General features: G+C 41.4%; 1 protein-coding gene across 7 annotated transcripts in view; it reads right to left on the reverse strand.

The window, feature by feature from the left end:
- Window positions 1-21,678, reverse strand: part of pde4ca (phosphodiesterase 4C, cAMP-specific a) — a 52,854-nt gene that overhangs the window by 25,446 nt on the left and 5,730 nt on the right. For 2 of the 7 annotated variants that reach the window (XM_087179792.1, XM_023428092.2), the window contains exon 1: window positions 3,520-3,676. The exons of 2 other annotated variants lie outside the window; for them this stretch is intronic. In XM_087179792.1, coding sequence (XP_087035918.1) covers window positions 3,520-3,647 — 128 coding nt within the window. In that variant the 5' untranslated portion in view covers window positions 3,648-3,676. 3 more of the 7 variants (XM_087179791.1, XM_023428095.2, XM_023428090.2) reach the window with 3 other exon arrangements.

Genomic DNA, 21,678 nt, shown 5'->3' on the forward strand with positions numbered 1-21,678 from the left:
ATGGTGAAAGAAGAGAAGTAACATAGCTCAAAGTAATGGAGCTAATTAACAGGCATTCAGTTTTGAATGGACAGCTCCTGTGATCTGTTGGAAGGGAAATCACTTTGATTGAGCTATGAGCCAAATGCTAACATCAGCATGCTAATATACTTCCAAGGACAATGCCAACATACTGTTGTTAAGCAGGTATCATGTTTACTATGTTAGCATGTTAGCATGCTAACATTTACTAATTAGGACTAAATAGAAAGTACAGCTGAGGCTGGTGGAAATGTGACTCATTTTGCAGGTATTTAGTCACAAACCAAAGTTTGACAAATTTAAATTTTTGCCTGATGGTGTCACCCCAGCCAGATGAAATGATAGGGCTTTACCAAAGTTAATTCAGGGAACATGGATGTCTACACCACATGCCATGGCAATCAGTCCCTTAGTTGTCAAGACATTTCCTCCACAAACTCATCAAGAATGTCTTGATGGGGCGTGAGGAAAAGTTGGAGATCCCCAAAATCATTCTGTTTCATCCTCTGGGGACCATGAATGTCTTTTCAAAAACTTCATCTGTTCAATAGTTCTTGAAATATTTCTGTCTGGACCAAAGTGCTGGACTCACCAACCAATTTTGCCATCCACTGAGCCACGCCGCCAACATGAAAAGCTTTAGCTTTATCATTTCATTCTCAGCTAGCAAATACAGTTGAATTAAATGTGCTGACAGATTCCTTTTTTCTTTTTTTTTTTTAGCTTAAAGCCAATTTCAGGTTCATAAAAGTGAAATCAAAAGATAAATGAATGCAGTGAAACACATCAAAGCCAATAAGCTTCTATTGTCCCAGGAATTTTGAAGGGAATCCCCTTATCTGTCCTCTTTGGGGTAAAGCAGGTGTTAGCTTTACAGCTGAAAGTTGAAAGGAGACATAACTGCCACTGGGCAAAATAAACCATCACCACTCACCCTGAGATCTTTAGAAAAGTAGTATGGTATGCATCAAGAGCAGATGTATTTAACACTTCAGGTTATATGGTACCTGTTGTGCCCACAGACATGTGAAAACGTGCATACCCTCGCCACATATCCATCTAAGGAGAAAGGGCTACTGTTATCTGGCTGTTGTCTTCTGCGGTTGACTGAGATAATTGGGCTTTAAATCACGCAGCAAAGGCACACGAGACACTCTGGGTTTGGTGTCTGATGTCAAAAGCTGCAGATTTACACCCCCCCCCTGCAAGTTCATCTTGTCTGCTTGCCTCAGGTCTATGTGACGATGCACCCGAGCATGAATATATTTTTCAAATACAAAAGGAGCTCTATCCGACATGTCTGAGAGCTTTCATGGATGTCACTTTGTTACCAGCACCATGTTCTACTTTATGTGGATAGGTCGATGCCTGGGACTGGAAGGAAATAGAAAGATACAAACAAAAAAAACAAAAAAAACAGAAATGCACGTCGAAAGCCTAAAGATTTACAACTTACATGCCGTCAGTCATTACTGTTATCTAATGGTTTTATATCTACAAAAACATTTCCAAGAATCTCCTAGCTAAAATGGAGACTGGCAAGGCTGATAACCCCCTTCAATCCTTCCCTCCTGCAAATAAAATGGTGGTGGTGATTTCGTCTCGAACTGATTCTGCTCTTTCGTCAGCATCACCGGTGTACACCGCAAGATCGATACCTCATCCCAAATACAGCTCTCCCGCTCCCTCCCTGCCTCCCAGTCTGTGACTTCTTTTAACCGATCATCTTCAGCAAAGACCACTGCTCTTAAAAATGCGATCAAGCGGGCAGAGAACTTCTGGACCGCTTTTTAGATCCACAGGTGGACTCAGTCTCAGCAGTAATGTGATACATAATTGTCCAACATTTCTATACTTACCCCACAAATTTTTCATACTGAGGAGATTTTTGCTTGTGTAAGAGCAGAAGTCAATTACATTTCTTGGCATGGGTCTTGAGGGGAATTAAATTAGAAAGGACAACTGCCCTTTAAAATCCCCCATGCTCACAAATGTTCTGCATTAAATCTGATAAACAAGGATCCTGCCTGAGAAAGAGGACAGAGGACCATAATGTAAACACGACTTTATCTCTGAGTCCTCCCTCACAGCCTCCCCGCTGGCACTGAGGATTATGTGTGAAGCTACAAAAGTTATGGCGGACTTTTCCTGTGAGAATATTTGTGTAAGGAACTGTAGCATTAGAGCCACATGGCAGATAGATATGTTTTAACAAGAAAGAGTCCGTGTAATATGTGGTGAACAAACCAGATTTCTGACGCGCCAATGTGCAGGATGTGTGCACAGTCCACAATCACGGTTGTTTCGCACATTGTGACGGACTGCAGAAGTCACAGTGCAGGGAAATGTCCTAAAGTTGCTATTTAGAGACGCAACAGACGTGGTGGTTACAGCTGCAGTAAAAATCAATAAGTTAATTACACCACCATGTGATATCTACGTCTCTACATTCACTGTTGACTGACTTTACCCACAAGTGTTCCCTGGATATTAAGTAGGTCCATTACTGAAAATGAAAATTAACAGATATTTTACCTTAGTTTTAAAATTCAAGTTTGAAAGTCAAGTTGAAAGTGTAATTTTGCAAGATATTTGCCAAACTTGCCTTTGAAGGAGCTTTGCAGCTGCATTTCTGTCTCCAACACACACTTTGAATTACAGTTCCACTTCTGTACAGCTTAGTCACCTCATTTCCATGTCTTGGCTGCAGTATATAATATAGCATAACTATAGTTGTCATATTTGTCTTTAACCATGACTTTGGCATTAGTGTTCTGAACTGCAATACTAATTCAAAGATACATTGAGGACTGTTTTTTTACCCATAAAATTCAAATGATCCAAAAGCTGTCATTTGCACACAATTCCTTATGTCATCTCTTGTCAAAATGAAAAGATATATGGAGTCATTTGTATAATGAAAAAAAAAACAGTTACAAAAGAGGAGACTACACAAGTGGTCAAGAAGAAACACGATAAAAAATATTTTGGGAAATGTAGATATGAACAAAAAACAACTGATAAGGGCAAAAGAATGTTTCTGTAAATATTGCAGCTGATAAAAGATTCGATGCAGTCTACAGATTTCAGATATTATGTTTTATAAAAAAGACGTTTACATTCTCTAAATGATAACAATATAGTAAGCGATGTAGAGGCTTCTGTAGTATACTGCAGGATGTCAATTATTCTGTTTCAGTTAATACTGATATAAGGAATTGTCATGGTTGCTGCAAAAGTGATTCTATAGTCCAGCTTCTTGGAGTCAAAGCTACTAAAAAGTTTTTTTTTAATGAAAATAAAGTTAAATAAGAACCTCTTTTTTCCACAGAGCAGTGTTCTTAACTTCATATATTTCATTGTATGATCTATATAACGTGCAACACGCTGGATGTGTGTGTGTGTGTGTGTGAGAGAGAGAGAGAGAGAGATGAAAGAAGACACTGAGGAGAGAAAGACAAAAGGACCGAGCGAGTAAATGAGATAGCTGTTAATTACCGCCTGCGTTTCTGTATGATGTCAATAGGCCTGTTGACAGCGCACGGTGATCCCCATATGTTCCCACTCCGCACAGTGATACTCCGCTCCACGGAGTAACAGAACCCACAGTTCGTCGGCACACTCATGTTTCTTTAGCCTACTCTCTTTAACTCGTCCTCACCCTCCTCTTCTTGGCCGCTCCGCTGTTCTCCCTCTCTTGGTTCTCCTCAGCATGTGGCCCCTCTCATCCCTGTGAAACTCGGCCCGCTTCCTCGTCTGTCTCGCTCTGTCGGGCTGTCCGGCTCTCCACGGCTTCCCAGGAGTTCTCATTACCTCTGGCAGGAGTGGACGCCAGCTCTAGGACCAGTGGCTCCAGCGCAGAGACAGGATGACCGGGGCGAATCAATACATGCTACTGTGTGCTGGTGAAAGTCTGCTTTCTCTTGGTAGATATGTAGAAATTTGGAGTGTATTCCTTCCTGAGCACCTGAATTCTTCTTGTGAGAGCTGCACACTCTCTGCTGCTTATCTGTCTTCCTTGCTGGCTGTAAAAAAAAAAGCTTTTCATCACTCTCAGAAGAGCTCCATTAATCGGTCCCCCTTGTACATCTTGTCTTTGCTCCGAGTCTAAATGTGGCACAACGCTGCTGCCCTCTTCCCCCTCTCCCTTTCTGTCTGTCTGCTCTCTCTCTCTCTCTCTTGCTCTTCTTCTGTTTCTCTCTCTGCTTCCTCCTCTCCCCTCTGGCTGCTACACCTTTAATCACAGAACAAACACAGACCTTTCCTTTAGCTGAGCAAACTTGCTCTCCTGCTCCAGTCTGTCACAGTAGCCCTGTGCGCCGCGTGTGTGTGTGTGTTTTTTTTTGTCCGAGTGCCCCACAGAATGTGCACAGATCTATACAAGATGTGTGTGTGTGTGTGTGTGTGTGTGTGTGTGTGTGTGTGTGTGTGTATGCGTGTGTGTGTGTATGTGTGTGTGTGTGTGTGTGTGTGTGTGTATCACACACAAGGGGGGAACAAGTTTCAGAGTGAGGTCAGAGCTAAGAAAGGGGGCAGGAACAGAGCCAGCTTGGTTCCTGCCTTCACCAAATGTTTAAGCAATTTTAACCCCTTCCTGCTCTCTCACACCTACACACACACACACACACACACACACACACTCAGTCGTGATACAATCGCAGGACAGCACTCTCCCTGTGGACACAGTACCATTATCCTTTCCAGATGGAGTGTGTATTCGTGTGTGTGTGTGTGTGTGTGTGTGTGTGTGTGTGTTTGTGTGTGTGTGTGTGTGTGTGTGTATGTGTGTGTGTGTGTGTGTGTGTGTGGCAAGTATGTCCGTCTATGTTAGGTAAAGAGATTGATGACAGGATGAGTATGATAGGGTATTATAGTAAGTAGCTCTTGGGACACAGCTTGCTGAGAACGAAGAACATGTACGCACACACACACACACACACACACACACACACACACTTACTCGTATACAGTACGCACTCACGCACAGGCTTAGGAGCCAGCATGCAAGGTCACCCGTGGCCGGGGGCAGTGTATTTTTGAAGACCAGAAATGTGAAAAGTAAATATGAAACCTTAGCTGGTCGACCTTCTGTATGCTTCATATGAAAACTTAAACAGGAAATATTTGACAAGAGATCAGCAAAATGAGTCAGGAGCCACGAATCTACAGGCTATGTTCCCAGAGAGAGATTAAGCCTTGCTATGGATTCGTAGTCCAAAGAGTTTTGTAAGATTTCATCAGAATGAGCCATGGGAAAATGCCCCTTTGACTTACTGAGGGGGAGTGTTTTCTGACTGCACAGCAGGTGCTTTACTGTCCCCAAGTCCATACGACAATTTGCACATTGCAGTGATATAGCACTGGGTATTATAAAATTAGCATTGAGCATTATATGCATAGGATTGAGTATTAAAATTCCTAATGACCATTCGCTAAACCCCTCCCCCAAACCAAGACTGTCCAATCATGGCTTGGTAACCGTAACCAGGCTGTCCTGTTCAAGCTTCGGATTCTCCTAATGTTGAAGTGATGTTCACGGGGCTGTAATAAGAGAGATATTCGGCAGTCTTTTACAGTCTTTCCAAAACCAAAAATACAAAAAGAAAGCGAGAGGGAGAAAAAGTGTAAATGTGGAGTGGATTAAATGCTGTGTTCATCCGCTTTAATGTCAGCTGTTATCATTAGCATGCCTGGCTGACTTAGTAACCGAGCATTACTTCCAAGGCCAGGGAGAACAGTATTAAATAACAACATTAGTTTGTTGGGTTACAGGTTACATTAAAAAAGACTTGTTTGCAACTTGCAAATACACTGTACAGCATTTCCGCACTGGTTGGAAGCTAGTCCTAGATCCTTAGATTTTAGGCAAACGTTAGCAGCTCTGTCTTGCTCCTTACTGTATCTGGGGAGTGAAACTTCAGCAACTCCTGCCGATGTTGCACTCATTTGTTCGTCCTCATCCTAACAGCCTTTGCTCGTGTAAGACAGTCTGAGAACTAGGGGTTAACCTAACTAGCTATACTGCAATACAAGAACAATGCTGTCTTTCACGTCCTACGTATGGATCACCATGCAGACGTAAACTTTTTGCCTACGACATATAACTTTAGCCTCAGTCTTGTATTTTTAGCTTATACATCTTGTATATAGTCATCAAGACTGAGATTTTAAAATGAGGCAACAGGAAACCCGAGATAGCATTTTCGACCAACTCATGGAGCTAATGTTAGCTTAATATAGCGTGCTAGCTACAGCTGATAAAATCTGCTTATGACTTTTTTCAGCAAAATAGACAGCTGTTGGCTTACTCAGAATTTTGAGCAGAAATTTGGCCACCATTATAAACTGCATTACTGTATGTGCCTTGCAAGTACTGTAAGATCGACAGGCATAGCAGAGCTTGACGAACGATCAATTGGTCTCCAGTTAGCTCGTACGCACAAAAAACATCTCCATAAAAGGACTTCAAGCTACATTCTGCAGCATGACATGGTTCAATTAAATTGGCAAATCAATCAATGGCATCGCCTCATCATCCTGGAATTCACAAATGTTAGGCAGAGAGACAACAATAGGTAAGGATAGAAAAGAAAAAGTAATGAGTGGTTATACAGCAGAGGCTCAATAGGTATCTTTAATATGAACCAGGCCCCTTTCAGGAGGCCAGGGTTTTTAAAATATATTTCAGAACCCCTGCTCCATTACCTACATATGAAAGCCTTATTACTGCTTATGTGAAAAAGTTGGCTTATATTTTTTTTCATATGGTATAGTTTCATTTTTCGGCTTTATATTTACGTTAGTTGCGACGTAGAGCACAGACAACATATAACTGTGGCGTTTGCTCTCTAAAAGTATTTAATATAATCCTTTAATACAAAGTGTCTGTGTCTGTACAAGATGTGTGTGTCAAGAAAAACTGCCATTTAAGGAAATCTGAAGAGGTGCACACACAAAAGGGCCAATCATAACCACAAACTGAGGAGACCTACAATAATGCTGTATGTTATGGCTTCCTGGAGCCTGAATTCAGCAGCAACAGTTTATAAATCCTATCACACAACTACAGTGAATTGAATAATCACTATTTGGGTTTAACGGGATTTACTGTGCAGGGTCAGAATCATGATCAGGCCCCTCATGGGCTGATAAAGAAAAGCTACAAGTTAAACCGGATATACTTAATACTTCTACTATGCAGTCTCTCAGTTCATTTATTTTCCTAGCTCTGTATTCACACTTATCCTCTGCAAATACATACTGTATAAACATTAGCATGCGACCTGACTTTGGACTCGTAAAACTGAAGAATTTATCCCCGCTGGGATGAACAATGTCCTGATACAAGCTGGATGAAGGGATGTTATGGATTGAAACTTTACAGCAACCAGCACTTTTGACAGGTTTTCATCACAGGAAAATTGTTTTCATGTGCAGATAGAGGAATAAAGCTTAAACGACACCTTTCAAGAGCAGTATTCTTTGTCATCTAGAGTGGACATGCACACACGTGTGCGCGCAAACACACACACACACACACACACACACACACACACACACACACACACACACACACTTCGGTTGGCAACAGACCCGAGGATTTCACAGTGTTCCATGTGTCTGCGTCACCGTGGTGGAAGAGAGTGGATGTCTGAAGAAAGACAGACATTAAATGTTTGCTTCTGCACAGTATCTTCACATCTCATCTTAAGACAGTCGCGCTGTGAAGCACTGGACGCCGAGGCTGAAACGATGTGGCAAGGTAATCTCTTATAACTCATAAAATAGCGAGGCATCATAAATTCTGGCTGACCCCTCAGTTGTGGGTTTAATAGTCCATTATTTGCAAAGGGGGCCTCATGACATCATGTGTTGGCTACATGGAGGCATGGTGAGCATTCCTGGATAACGAGCTGTTTTGAAGTGAGCGAGGAACGCTGTATGTCAGGGTTGTTGCCTGTCAGTGGACACACTGTCTGTTTGTGGTTTGTATGTAAAGTTAGCTGACATTGACTAGTTTCCAAAGTCATATTGTCCACTGCTGACCAATTATGTTAAAATGAAAATACAAGAAAATGTACAATGAAATGAAATACTGTAACAACATCTGAGGACATTTACTTGGAAAGAACAGTATTAACTGCGCTCATGTGGGTTAATGAAAACTGAATATTCACCAACCCTGTCTGGCTTTGAGATCCGAAGTCATGTCAGTCACTTTATGTTGCTCTTTTGTCTGAAATCCATGCAAGTCAACATTGTGATTATGATGAGACTGCAATATTTTTCCCTGCTTTGTCTATACAAGAACCACTTGCTAGAATAAGATTCTTCCTTGAGTGATAGACTTTAAGTATTTAACTGATTATTCCCTTAAATTTCTCCTGGATTTATTTTAGAATATAGAAACACCTTTTCCACCACTATATGACATACAGTATATATTACAAAATATTTGATCACAGCTGTGTCATGCTACACTGGAGGGCAGATCTCCTAATCCTATCTCAAATCACCATGAGGGACACAAAAAGTTTACGTAGCCTCGAGTTTTCAATTTACAGTATTTATTAAAAGTGGTGATATGAATGCACATCTTAATTAAGTCATCTTAATTTGAATGCAATTAAGCCTAATCAGCCTGTTTAGGATGTGTTTGCCCGTGTCTGAAAGAAAATAAACTACATGAGAAAGTATTCCTTGCTCTTGATATTAAAATATTAAAGAAAACTATCACATAGAATATTTTAGAATACAATTAGGCGCTGTTTTGAAAGGTTATATGACAAGAAATAGCAATTAAATATTGCAGTTAGGTCAAAAAATGGTTACTGACTAAATTAAACATTTGAATAACTGGAGTATGGCACAAGTTGGAGGCATAATGTCCTAACAGTCTCCTCAAATGCACCAAAAAATGATGAGCAATTTAGAAACACCCTCTCATTCCTTAATGGTGATGATGTCTCATCATAGCAAATGGAAACTACTGCCATGCTTCTAAGAAACATGCAAATTTTACACCTGCTAATCCAGACCATTACATAATTAATATAGAAATAGTGGTGTGACATATGCGATTAAACATAGAAAACATATACTGCATCAATCCAATCATGCAGCTGTTAGTAGTGTGCGCTGCCTTCCTCTTAATTTGCGAGAATAGAATTTCTCTGTGGCCACATAATAAATATGAAGAAATACTATTTGACTAGTGCCTATAACAGCATCTCAAAACCTAAGTAAACTAGCCTCTGAATAATATATTAAAACCCAACATATTACATTATTATATGAAAAAGAAAAAATGTTTGCTGTCTTTGGAAACTTCTCTACCAGAATTTAAAATAACTTTCTGTTTCAACCACGCTCAGCTACACAACGTGAGCTTGTATAAAGGGACTGAGTGTTGGGCACAGCACAGTTCAAGAGGTTGAAAAAGCAGCTGCAGAAGAAAAGGGTACACAAACACACTAATAACATACACACACAGGCATATTCCCATGAGCATGGCCGCCCATTTCTACTATAGTCTTCCATATCTGTTACAGGGTCTCCAGGGAAGAATTATTCCCAGGTACGACCACGTCCTTACAAAAAAAGGATTCATTTCTTCACTGAAACTGTAACTTTCTGTGTGCAGCAATGATCATGATAAACCAATGGACAGTATCTTCCCTGGAAATACTAGAAAAACAGGCTTACAGCGTGTTACATCTTTCAAAGCACCCAAACAGTACAGCACTTGTTCTGGTTATTTCAAATTAAAAGCATTTACTACAGTGCAGAAGAAAATCAAATAAACTGAAACAAATTTCTTCTTGCTACAAATGTCATCTAAAATACTGTGGACGTAACAAAGCAACAGCACCAGGTGTCAGCATGTGGCTGTTGCTAGCGGCCTATATTTAACTGAGTCTCAGTGATGTCAAACGTCATGTTACAGCATGTACTGTAGTAAAGGCTATCAGTGTGTCGCCTCATGATTCATTAGGCTGCCATCTGCTAGCATGACGGCAGAGTTTGGGGCTCCTCCGATTTGGGAATTGGGTGGATGACAGACTTGTTCGCACATATGCAAACGCAGTCAAACACACACACACACGCACACACACACACACACACACACACAGCCAAAAAAGATGCCAGGATTTAAGCACAAGGGAGTTCACTAATGCATGCACGTGTGCAGGGACATGGGCACACATTCAAACGCACACTTTAAATGGACATTCAGACTTACACACGTCTGTGCGCACACCTCTGTGGCAGGTGGCCACTCCCTCAGCAGGGAAGTGTTTGTGGGAAATACAAGTGAAATGCTCACTCTGAGCTAGTGTGTAGCCTACTGCAAGTGTGTGTACATGGGCACTGTATGTGTATAGGTGTTCGTAAGACTAGTAGCACATGTGGTACATCAGTGTCCAGCAAAAAAACAAACAAAAAAAAACAACTAAAATATACTTTTAGATGATAATAAATTACTGATCATTGAGGTTACAAGGGCCAAAAGGTATTGTATGAACGACAGAGGAATACATCAACATTTTTGTAAGTACCTAACAGGAAGTTAATTCTGCAAAACACTGTTAAAAATGAATGTAAAAATTAAACTTAGAAAATAAAATTATTATTGGAGGTGAGCTGAGTGTCTGATTTTGCCGATAAATATTAATATTACTTCAAAGAGATTATTAAACCTTTCATAAAATCAATGTGCCAGGTGTGTAAATAAAAATAATTTGTAACTTATCAGTAGTTGGGTTGTAATAGTATTTGTGTACTCAGAATCATAGATCTGTCTCTGTACAATGTGAACCGCAAGACCTGTGATTTAAAAGAGTTTCTCAAGAAAAAAGAAGAAAAAGACAAAGGGAGAAACCTCTGGCACAGCTGGACAGACAGTGCAGCAGGTATATTGCATATACAGAACAGGCAGAAGAAGCCGCAGCAGAAAAATAACACAAACCAATAACACCAATAACCAATAATAATAACACACAATGCTGTGTTTCAGAGTGTAAAAGTGTCAGCCTTCTGCCGCATGATCAATACAAATACATAAACTCCACAGCACCATGAAAGTCTCATTAGTGAAACATGGCTGGTTTCCAGCAGCCTAAAAATAAAATTTTAATCTACCAAACCGATACATTGTGTTTTTATTTTCCCATATCCGAGTAGCGCCTGGTCTAACAGGAGGTCATTGTTCTCCATCACTTTCTGAGCATAACCAAGTCAGTTTCCCCCTCTAGTGGTTACAGTGAACAGTCGTCCTGATACTGCTCTATCACAGAGCTAACACCCACCACTGACGTCTGATACAATAGTTTCTTTCTCCATTCTCAATCCACATATTCATCAATAATTAAGTGAAACAATATTTGGTTAAAATAGGATGATTTTTTTAAATTTTCTAATCAGCTACAATATTAGAACCAGCTGCCAGTTTTAATGTAGTGGCTGATCGGTGTGTATCACAAACTTGACTGTATCTAATCACACTTTTTTTTTTTAACTGAGTGATCTATTTGGAGGCCATATCCTGATTTCTGCTAATACTAATAACTAGAGTAGCAGCTTATCCACTTTGTTCAGGGCAGAGAACTGTCAGAAAGAAATCACTTAAAACTGCCATTTCCTTCGCAGTTCTAATCTTTCTCATCTTTTGATTGTTTCCACGGTCTCTGTGAACTTTGGATAAAGGAAAGACGTCTCTCATGTCCTCTCACAGTCTGAGTAGGAAATACAGTAGAGCTGCTCATTTTGAATGTCAGTGGTGTCTGTGCTGTGCTGTGCTGTGCTGTGCTGTGCTGTGCTGTGCTGTGCTGCTGCTGCTGCTGCTGCTGCTGCTGGCCTCAGGAATCGATGAGGCTCTGGAGGCGATTGGGGAAATCAGTCATGCTGAAAATATGGAGTACAGCAGTGACGCACACATCAGCCAGCCCGCCACAGCCACACAGGCCCTATTGACTAATCTTGGTGTGTGTTGGGGAGGGGGGGGGGCTGGCGGCTATATTGGGACCTCTGACATTGACACTGTTGCTCTTTGGTGGGGTGGCCTCACTTGACACTTTTTTTTTTGTTTTCCCCATTATTCTTTTAGTCACAATAACTTTCTGCCTCTCTTCTTTTTTTTTTTTGTCTACTTTAGAAATATCTTTTTATTCTCTGCTCACCCTGTAATGCCCCTGTCCCTCGGTCTAACCCTCTGCTTCCAGTCATTATCTCTGCGCTAAAAGCAGCGCTATCTCAACCCACGTCCTCCCTATCACTTCTTCACCGCCCTCTCGTCTGTGCCGTTAGCCTCTTTGTGTAAATTATCACATACCTCACTCTGTCTCTTTCCGTCACTCTCTACTTCAGATAAATGGCATCTTCTCAAACTGTTACTGCAGCAACAACTATCTTCTCATGACACTGACTGAGAGCTCTCATCTCAAGCCATGTTTGGCTTAATGCAGTGACACAGTGTTGTTTAAATGTACCACACTGCCAGAGAAGCCATAAAAAGCATTGTTGAGAAGGTTAGGAGTGTGTGTGTGTGTGTGTGTGTGTGTGTGTGTGTAAGTCATAGGGTAGGATGAATGGTGCCCTGGTACTGTTAGTACAAGTGCGGATAAGAACTGTCTCTATTGTGATGGACACATCTGGATTACAAGAGACTGCTTTGTCTCAGGGTGTTTGGATGTGTGTGTGTGTGTGTGTGTGTGTGTGTGTGTGTGTGTGTGTTGCAGAGAAAATTATTCCTTTGTAAAAGAATTTAACTGCTCACTTAACTAATTTAAGTACCTCTACTGCTGTAACACAGCAACACTCATCACCATCACTCACTCTCCATCATCATACAATAAAAAAAAATCATTGTCTTTATTTGTGCTGAAACTGAAAAACAGGATCTGAACATTGCTTTGAGCTGAAGCTCCCAACAGTGACTCCGCTTCAGTGCTGTTTTTTTTTTTCAGTCAGTAAGCTTGATGAACAAATCAGGTAATAAGAGAATAGAGGCTTGTTCTGTTCCCTGCTGCACTTCTGTATTTCTGGCTGTGGTCTAAAATCTCCTGCTTTGATCTCCTCATATGATCCAAACAGGCTCACGGCTGGAGGAGTTCGGATGACACTCGCGAGGCACATGCCTTATGCCCAGAGTTCAGAAAAGTTTGCCACACCACACACTGCACTGAAAAAAATCCCACGAGAGCTCTGACATCTTTTTTTTTTTTCAGTGCAGGAAGAAAAGATTCTTTATGAATCTGTGCAGCTTTCGGAGCTTAAGCTCCAAAAAGTCATGTTGTCTAGCAGATTTATATGTTTATATGTGTGTGTGCATACTCATATGCTGGTTATGATGTGTGTGTACTCTTTTGTTTCATGCATTGAGTCTCTTTTTTTAGTCTCTATAAACTTACATAATATCGTATCCTGCAGGGATCTCATGACAGCTGTAGTAGATTTTATGTTTTTTGAATCTGGCCTGCTGATTACACAGCCGTATCAAGTTTCAGCTACAATTAAGTCAATCAGTCACGTCAGTGTGTCGACAAGGGGGCCTGCTACAATAATTTACCTCTTGGAAGTGAGTTCATTTGACACATTCTTTATTATTTCTCTCTGTTTTGTTTCCGACGGGACAAGATGGAAAACAGGTGAAATCTGCCGCTCTCATGTATCATACCATGCCTATCACGGAAGCCTCGGCTTGGCGCGGGTCCATGGACCCCAAGGAGGGACATCAGTGGACAGAACCATTGATCCACCATGCCACCCCAAGGCCTGCACTGCAGACCACAGCACACCAACAGCAACAGCAACAGCCTTCACCACAGTGCATGTCAAATCATGTGGCGGATATTTGTTAAAGTTAATCCAGAGTTTTAAACAGCACTCAGGTGCAGACTCACAACTCACACAGCTCACAGCAGTGCTTCAGAACTGCAAAAGGCATTCATTTTCATGTCAAAATGTTTTCTGTCTTCAATCGATATTTTATGTTTTATGTAATCTAAATGGCACTCTGAGACAGGGGCTAGAAACTTCACAACTACACATCACAACAAAATCTATATGCAAATACAGAGCCGCAGTTACCCACATAAAACCACCAGATAGACATCAACATGGATACAACACAATATCACTGTAAACACAGTGACAAAGCAGCACAGTCAAAAATTCCCCATCAGCTGATTATATTCATATTGGAAGTCAGCTTACCGATACTTCCTGTGCACACATGCATTATGTTGCCTTCACTGTACATCAGCAACTGTAATCACAATCACACAGCCGGATACGTACCCAATGCACGAGTGCCTGCGGGTGGAGAAGTTGCTGTGCATTTTCCTTGAAAAGCGAGAGTCTTTGTTCATCATTTTATTGGCAGGTTGAAAAAAGAGTTGGGTTGAGTTCAGAGCAGCATCAAAATAGCAGCTTTGGGAGGCGAGGGATAAACAATGTGAACTTCTGTGGCACAATCAAAAACCCCCATGCTGTCATGAATCAAAAAGGACTGTCCCAATTCCTTTACACTCTCTGTGGTCACAAGTTATGGCGCAGGGAGAAAGGTCCCTTTGAGAGGACGATGCAGGAAAAACAGGTCCAAGAATGACAGATGCAAAACAATGTCAAGATGCAAAACAGCAAAACAAGAGTCTCAACAACTGCACCTGGTAGAAGTAAGAATGAAAGTGAACGCAACAGTAAGTCAGGCCCGCCGGGTCCCCTTCTCTATTTATTAGATAAAACTTGTTATCTAGAAGCGATTCACTTCCAGCTCAGTGCAGAATCAATGGATCAAAGAGCATCAAGCTGGAAATTGAATTTGCAGTGCAGTTTTCGGTCCCAGCGATAAGGATATGTCCATTTGTTTTTGCGGAAAAAAGAAAAATCAAAAAAATTAAGAGCTCAGAAAGAGTGTGTGTGTATGTGTGTGTGAACAGCCTAAAAAGGCAAAGACTCCAGGCTGTTAGAGACCTGTCACAAAGTGAGTTAGTATATCATCTCACTGACAGTGGAAATATGGGGTCCAATCAAATCAAGTGAAATTGAGGATGGTGTCAGCTGTCAGTTCTCCTTTGAGCTCACCACCACAGACGTGCCAAGATAAACGGCTCTCTCCTGTTTCTTTTTTCTCTCTCCTTGTACTCCTAAATAGGAAACAGCAAGCTTGAGTTCTTCCAAATGAGCTGCAGTCAGACAAAACCGAGTTCCTCAACAGTGGGCCCCAGATATTTTTCTGTCTCTAAAAATCAAGTCCATCAACCTTGACATAGAGCTGTCCATTTCAACAAAGGGGGTTGCCTCTGTGATGCTACACCACCAACACACTGAGTTATTCTTAGTGGGAAAAAAGTGAGCTGGAAAGAGTGTTATAATCCCAACAGATGCTCCCTGGGGTGGACCGTCCCATGTAGTCCCTGTCAGTGGGCCACAACAGACTTCTGCTCTCCCCTCTCTTCTCTCCTGAGAGTGGTGGGACCAAACTCAAGCTTAAAACAACAAACAACAACACTATCTCCCCTGAGAGAGAGAGAGAGAGAGAAAGAGAGAGAGAGAGAGAGATAATGTGGTGGGAGAGAGAAGGGGTGGGGTGCTGGGTGTTTTAGAGAGCGAGAGAGAGAGAGATAGAGAGAGAGAGAGAGAGAGCACAGATAACGACAGCCATTGCATGAGAAAGTGGAGCAGTGTGAACAGCGCTGGGGTTGGAGTGGGACTAGTAGAGGTGAGGTGAAAGAAGAAAAAACATGTTGCGCTGTGCTATATCATAGTGTTGTGATCACAAGTACGTTCGCTGCAAAGAGAGACAGTTGGTACAGTTTCTGTTTACGTGTAACCAGCCTGCCTCCATGCCAGCAGCAGCAATAGCATACTGGTCAATCAATACTTCAATATTGTGTGTGTGTGTGTGTGTGTGTGTGTGTGTGTGTGTGTGTGTGTGTGTGTGTGTGTGTGTGCACGTTTTTTTTTTTTTTTTTTTTTAGAGGTTATTCAATTTTCCTTTTTAATATTGAGTTCTCTTCTCATGCCACAATATAATCCATCTGATTCACACAATATCCTCCTGCAGTGTTAAACAAATATTTGGTGTCACCAAAGGCGTGATTGTGAAAATAGTGCAGAGAACAGGTGATTAGTAAAGGACTGAAACATCTAATTTTTCATAATGTGAGGGAGGAGCAGACAGGAAGTGTCTGTTACAACAGATCTGTCCCATCAAGTTAAACTGTCTGCTCTGGAGCTGGGAGCATTTGCTCACTTGTTCCACTATTAAACATAACTTTGACAACTTTAGGTCAAAATACAGGACACAACCTTTAATCAATGAGAGTTTTTAGAGTTACAGTGCATAATTGAACTTTTAACACTATTATTCATCTGCCAGCAACACATTCAGTCCCACTCATTACATGCCAGAGAAAAAGGTCGACAACAGCACCATGCCAGAATCACCTTCCTAAAACATTTGAGCCCCCACAGAGTCAAACCGCAGCCAAAGAATGATGTCTCTTTCCTCTGCTGTGACCCATCACAGAAACTGAAACACATCTTCCTGACAGGCTCTCTGCCCACATTTCACAACATAGCATCCTCTAGTGGAAAAAAACAGGAAATGCTGTGTTAATATTCATCCGGAGAATGTGTGACCATCCTGAACATATCCTGTTTTGTTTTGTTTTTTTGTAAATGTAGCATATACCTGAGTCAGACTGGGAATGCTGATCTCAATTCTTTAGGCTCATAATGACACTTTTTGTAAAACCCCCAATTACTCTGGTCCAGAGTACTGCTCCCTTCAAATGACAATGAAAGGCATCAGCATTTATAATATTTGTACATGCAGTATATGCATTACTGGTTTGCTAATATTCACTTTGCTATATCCCCCCTAGAAAACAAGCATCATCTGTACTCTATGCACATTTTGTTGTGTCAGCCCAGGAAATGTCCTAAATTTATCAATGAAAGACGTAATGGAAACAAATCACCCCAGACTCACACTAGACCTGACTGACTGAAACGATGTTCACAAAACGTTTTTCTCCCAACACATCCACTTGACATGGTGTCTGTGGAGTGGAAAGAGAGGTTTAATCAACTTAGACACTAAGTGAAAATAACTTTGCGGGTATGTTCTATATTTGAGCTGCCTGCGACATTTATTTTCCGCTGGACCCCCAGTTTGTTTAATTCCTCCTCCTTGCCAGCCATCCTGCAATAACTCATCCCCGTCCATTTATTTCAGCTCTGACATTATGGGACACTGCACATACCCTGCAGAGGGACACTAACAATGGCCTGACCTCAGAGCTGTATAATATAAAGGCTCTGACATGTTGAATATCTGTGTTATCCTGCAAGCATCTGACTTTCCTGATTGAGTGTTGGAATCCTCTCGACTGAACTCTCGCCCTCTAATATTTAGATTTTCAACAGACACGCTGAAATTAATGAAACAGTTTGGCTGGAGAGTTACAATAAGCCCTGGAAAAGAAATGTGTCCAGCTATCTCAAATCCAAGACCATTAAACACAAAATGATGCAAAACGAAAGTGACCCCCCACCCCACCCCACCCCCACCCCCTACATGTTTATAAAAGGTGAATGAACTTGTAAACACTTTTTTTTTAGTTTTCTACTAGGCACTGGTGTCTTTAGGAATGTTTAATACTCTTTTCTTGCCAATAAAAGTAAGGCATGGTTTTACGGCACCGGCTAAAGTTTCTCCCTGACTTTTAATCTTATTTCTAACATCACTGCAGCAGGTCGGAAACACCTTGTAACAGCCGAGCATTGCTTGGTACCTACATCTGAATGTGTATATGCTGAGGAGTGAAGGGTAAACATTGACAAAGAGGTACGAGGCATGTGCGTAAAAAATTGGTTTTACAGTACTTACAGTACAGTCCACAATAGGCACTTATTTTGAAGAGACCTACAGGCGTTTTTAACGGACCAATGTGGAAATACACTGTGTGCTTGAAGCAAAAAGAACAAATATCTGCCTGTTTGTATATCCATCCAGACATATACTGTATGTAGGGCCCTGTTTATTCTTCCTCTTTCAAGAAGTTACGGTCAAGTATGGTTTAATTGATCATACGACTCTTGCCTTGACGTTGTTAACCATGTAAATGTTTAATTTATATTGGAATTGAGAGCCAAGCCTGATGCAATACTGTCTCATAAAACTAAAGCTATCAACAGCTACCAGAGCGGAGGTGGCGAGACAGCTGTGAGTTAAGGGCAATATAACGGATGAATAATTAAAAATAAATGAATAATGTTTTAAGTTAAGCACAAAACGTCCAGTTCCAGGCTGGAGTTGTGTTCCATTGTTGTGTGGCTACTAAGAACGGTAATTTTGTCCCTGAGAGATTAAAGTACTTGCTTGACAAAGAAGTGGAACAATAAACTGCTGATCCGGTGACGTTGAGCTGTGTTTGCTGAGAGGATGCTGCTCAGTTGGAAAACAAAAGGTGTACAAAGCTTAGGAAAAACACTCACACCTGTAGGAAATGAAGCACTAAAACTGACACCATATTTTGAAATCCATTTCAACAGAAACTTACAGATTTGGGCTTTTCAGTCAATTTTACCCATATAAATAATAAAATTTCTAATCAAGCACAAAGATGGCAAGAATCAAGCAAAAATACCAGTAGGGACCGATCCTGCTTCTGTTTTAAATATCATCTGCCACATTTAAAGAGGATGAAACAGCACCTTCAAAATAATCCTCACATTAGGGGATTTTATTTAGCAGAATTGCCCTGAAACAACAGCTGATTTTATTCTGGTAGAGGACAGTGTGTTTAACTGGAATGCAGCAGTACATGAACATCTTGTGGTCTGCATCAAAACATAAGCTTAAGGGCAACCACTTTTGTAGTGTGAATGGATGCTGCCTGCATAAAAATAAACCAAAAATACATTTAACATTTCCAGCTGAGTGGAGTGACTATTGGCCATGAGACAAGAACCAGCTCCTACTTCAACAACACAAACAGATCCACTGAAACAATAATCAGAAGTTCTGACAAAATACTACTGAGCATTTCTCCCACATCTTAAATGAGAGCGCGTTAATAAATATGCGTGTATTTGGACGTTTGGTATTTGAATTTAAGCCAGTATATTGGGGAGGATTTCTGGCCCATCTTTTACCATTGTTAGCTGTAAATGATATATTTAATATTCACCTGAGCAGCCCAGGACAGGTGCAGACGCGAGTGGAAATGACCTGTATTGTCAAATTGAAATGAAACAGGGTAAAGCTACACATGGCTTATTCAGTGAAACAGCATTGTCATCTTTGTCATCATCGCCTCAGAGTTACGGACTCTACCTGGGCGTGTGGGCGAGAGTGAAGCGGCGCCTCTGGAGGTTGATGCTGCGGTTCATCAGTAGCTTTCTGAAGAGCAGCGGGGAGTTACGAGGAGACCCGCGAGGGGAATCCTTGGGCGAGCTCTTTGGGGATCCTCCCGGTGAGCCTGCTTTGGACCTGGGCATGAGCTGAATGATTGGCAGCCTGGTCACCGTTTGTTCCTGCGGCCTGTCCTCAACATCAGACTGCTCTTCCTCAGAGCTCTCAGTGCACAGGTCACTCATACTGAACAGAGGACGGTCAGGGATCAGGAGATTAGTTCCTCTTGAAATTGTCTCTGAACTCTTTGGATTCTCAAATAAACTTTTACGTGATGTTTTTGTGACAGGGCGTATGTTAGTGATCCGTCTTGATTTGCCAAATCCAGGTGAAGCTAGTGCCTCTGGTCCAGTCCTCACTTCCTCCTCACATTTGAACAAAACCTGGACCTGTTCCTGTCTTCTCCAAAACTCTTTTGTTAAAACTGTCAAAGAAGCTGCTTTAAAAATCCCCCAAAAAACCCCAAAACAAAACCTTTTCAAAAAGTTAACAGAATGACCTCTCTAAGAGACTTCAACATCTTTATTTGAAACCTAATCAGTCCTTCTCTTGTCTCTTCCAAAAGACCATGCTGACTGTCGTGCGGGGCAATAGTCTCAAACATTAGTGTTGATGTACTCTCCCTGCCTCCCTCCCTCTCCCAGGCTTTGTTTACATTACTCCTAGGCCTTCCCTCTCTCCAACTAAATATGGTTGTCTGATATACAGGGAGGAGACACATGACGGATCGCCCCCTTCTGCTTCTCTCTCTTTCCAATACTCTGCCTCCCCTCTTCCTTCACTCCTAATCTTACGGAGCATATTGTTCATCAACTTCAAACTGTGCTCCATAATTACTTCCTCTCTAAGTTCCTCCACTGTATAAACATTAAGCTGTCGCCTGGCTCGGCCCTCTAGCTCGCCTCTCTTACTCTCACTCCAACTGACTTTGCATACTCAGGCTTTTCCCCTGGTCCCCGAGGTGCCATTTGTTGTGAAGTTGCCTATTTCCTCAAAGGCAGCCTCTTTGCCTTTCACATGCTCTGAGCGTACCAGGAGAAGTCACATGAAGAGCCTCTGACTATAAAAAGCAGAGGTAGATAAAAGCTATAGAGGGCATGGGTGCTGTCACGATGGCGCTCTCTATCTGTGACCAGAGGCAACATCATCTTCACCCCCACCCAATCTTTTTGTTTATCGCTGCAGAGTGAGAAAAGGTCCTCCTGTGATTAAGGACTCACAGCTAAACACCGGTGCTGTCTAGCGTAACTGAAATAACCTGGGGAGCTGGAACATCTGACACAGGACTGAACCTATGACCAACAGCTGGTAGGGAGAGCAGGGAAGAACGATTCTTTGGTTAAAGGCTTTTTATTGGTATATACTCATAGCTACTGTACTGTATGTATTCTGGTGCAGCAGTACTGTACTAGTAGATAGACACAATTGTTCTCATCCAAATGAAACACAGACACTGTGGATGTAAACTAGTCATAATGAGGTCAACTGCTTGTCAAGATTGTTTATGTAACCCGTTCACAAAAAGAATTAGTCTGTAACAGCGGATATGATGTACGGCACATTATCAGTGTTTTATGTTAATACTATGTGTAATATGAAAGGGGCCACGCATAGTCATGAACCTACAGAGAATCATCACCGGACCAGAAATGACCAGAATTACAGAGACTTTTAGCGTCTATCAGCTCAGTGTTTTGGTTTTATGGCCGGCAGCTTTAATGTTTTTGTTCAGTCTCACGTCTCTCATCAATCCAGTTTTCCACAATATAAACAATAGAAATGAGCGCTGTGAATGCAACCTGCCCGGCGCCAAACAGCAGACAAAGTTACCAACTAGATGCTGAACTTGGTGAACTTGGTGGAGCATTTAGCATCATATAATATTTTCTGAGGAGCTGGTGGAGAATGCAACAGAGCTAAAAGGAAGGTGAATAGTCGACACAAACAAATGCTAATATTGTTCCATGTCTACTTAATATGTAAATAAACAACTGTCTGTTATAACAAAGGTGATGATATGTCAACATGATGTTTACAGCTTGTTCCGCTGCCCCCAAGTGGCCAAAACATACTGCTTTACTCTTCTGTTCTTTGCTCAGATCTTTCATTTGCAGAATATAAACCTTACCATTTTTCATTGGTTTTCTAAAATTACATTTCTTACATGTGAGTCCTTTTTTGGACATGTTTGTACCACTGTAATATATCCCGAGTATGAAGCAGTTAACCTTCTG

The sequence above is a fragment of the Seriola lalandi genome, unplaced genomic scaffold, assembly GCF_002814215.2.
Source record: "Seriola lalandi dorsalis isolate HSWRI2012SDOR001 ecotype SW California unplaced genomic scaffold, Sedor1 jcf7180002054866, whole genome shotgun sequence".
NCBI lineage: Eukaryota > Metazoa > Chordata > Actinopteri > Carangiformes > Carangidae > Seriola > Seriola lalandi.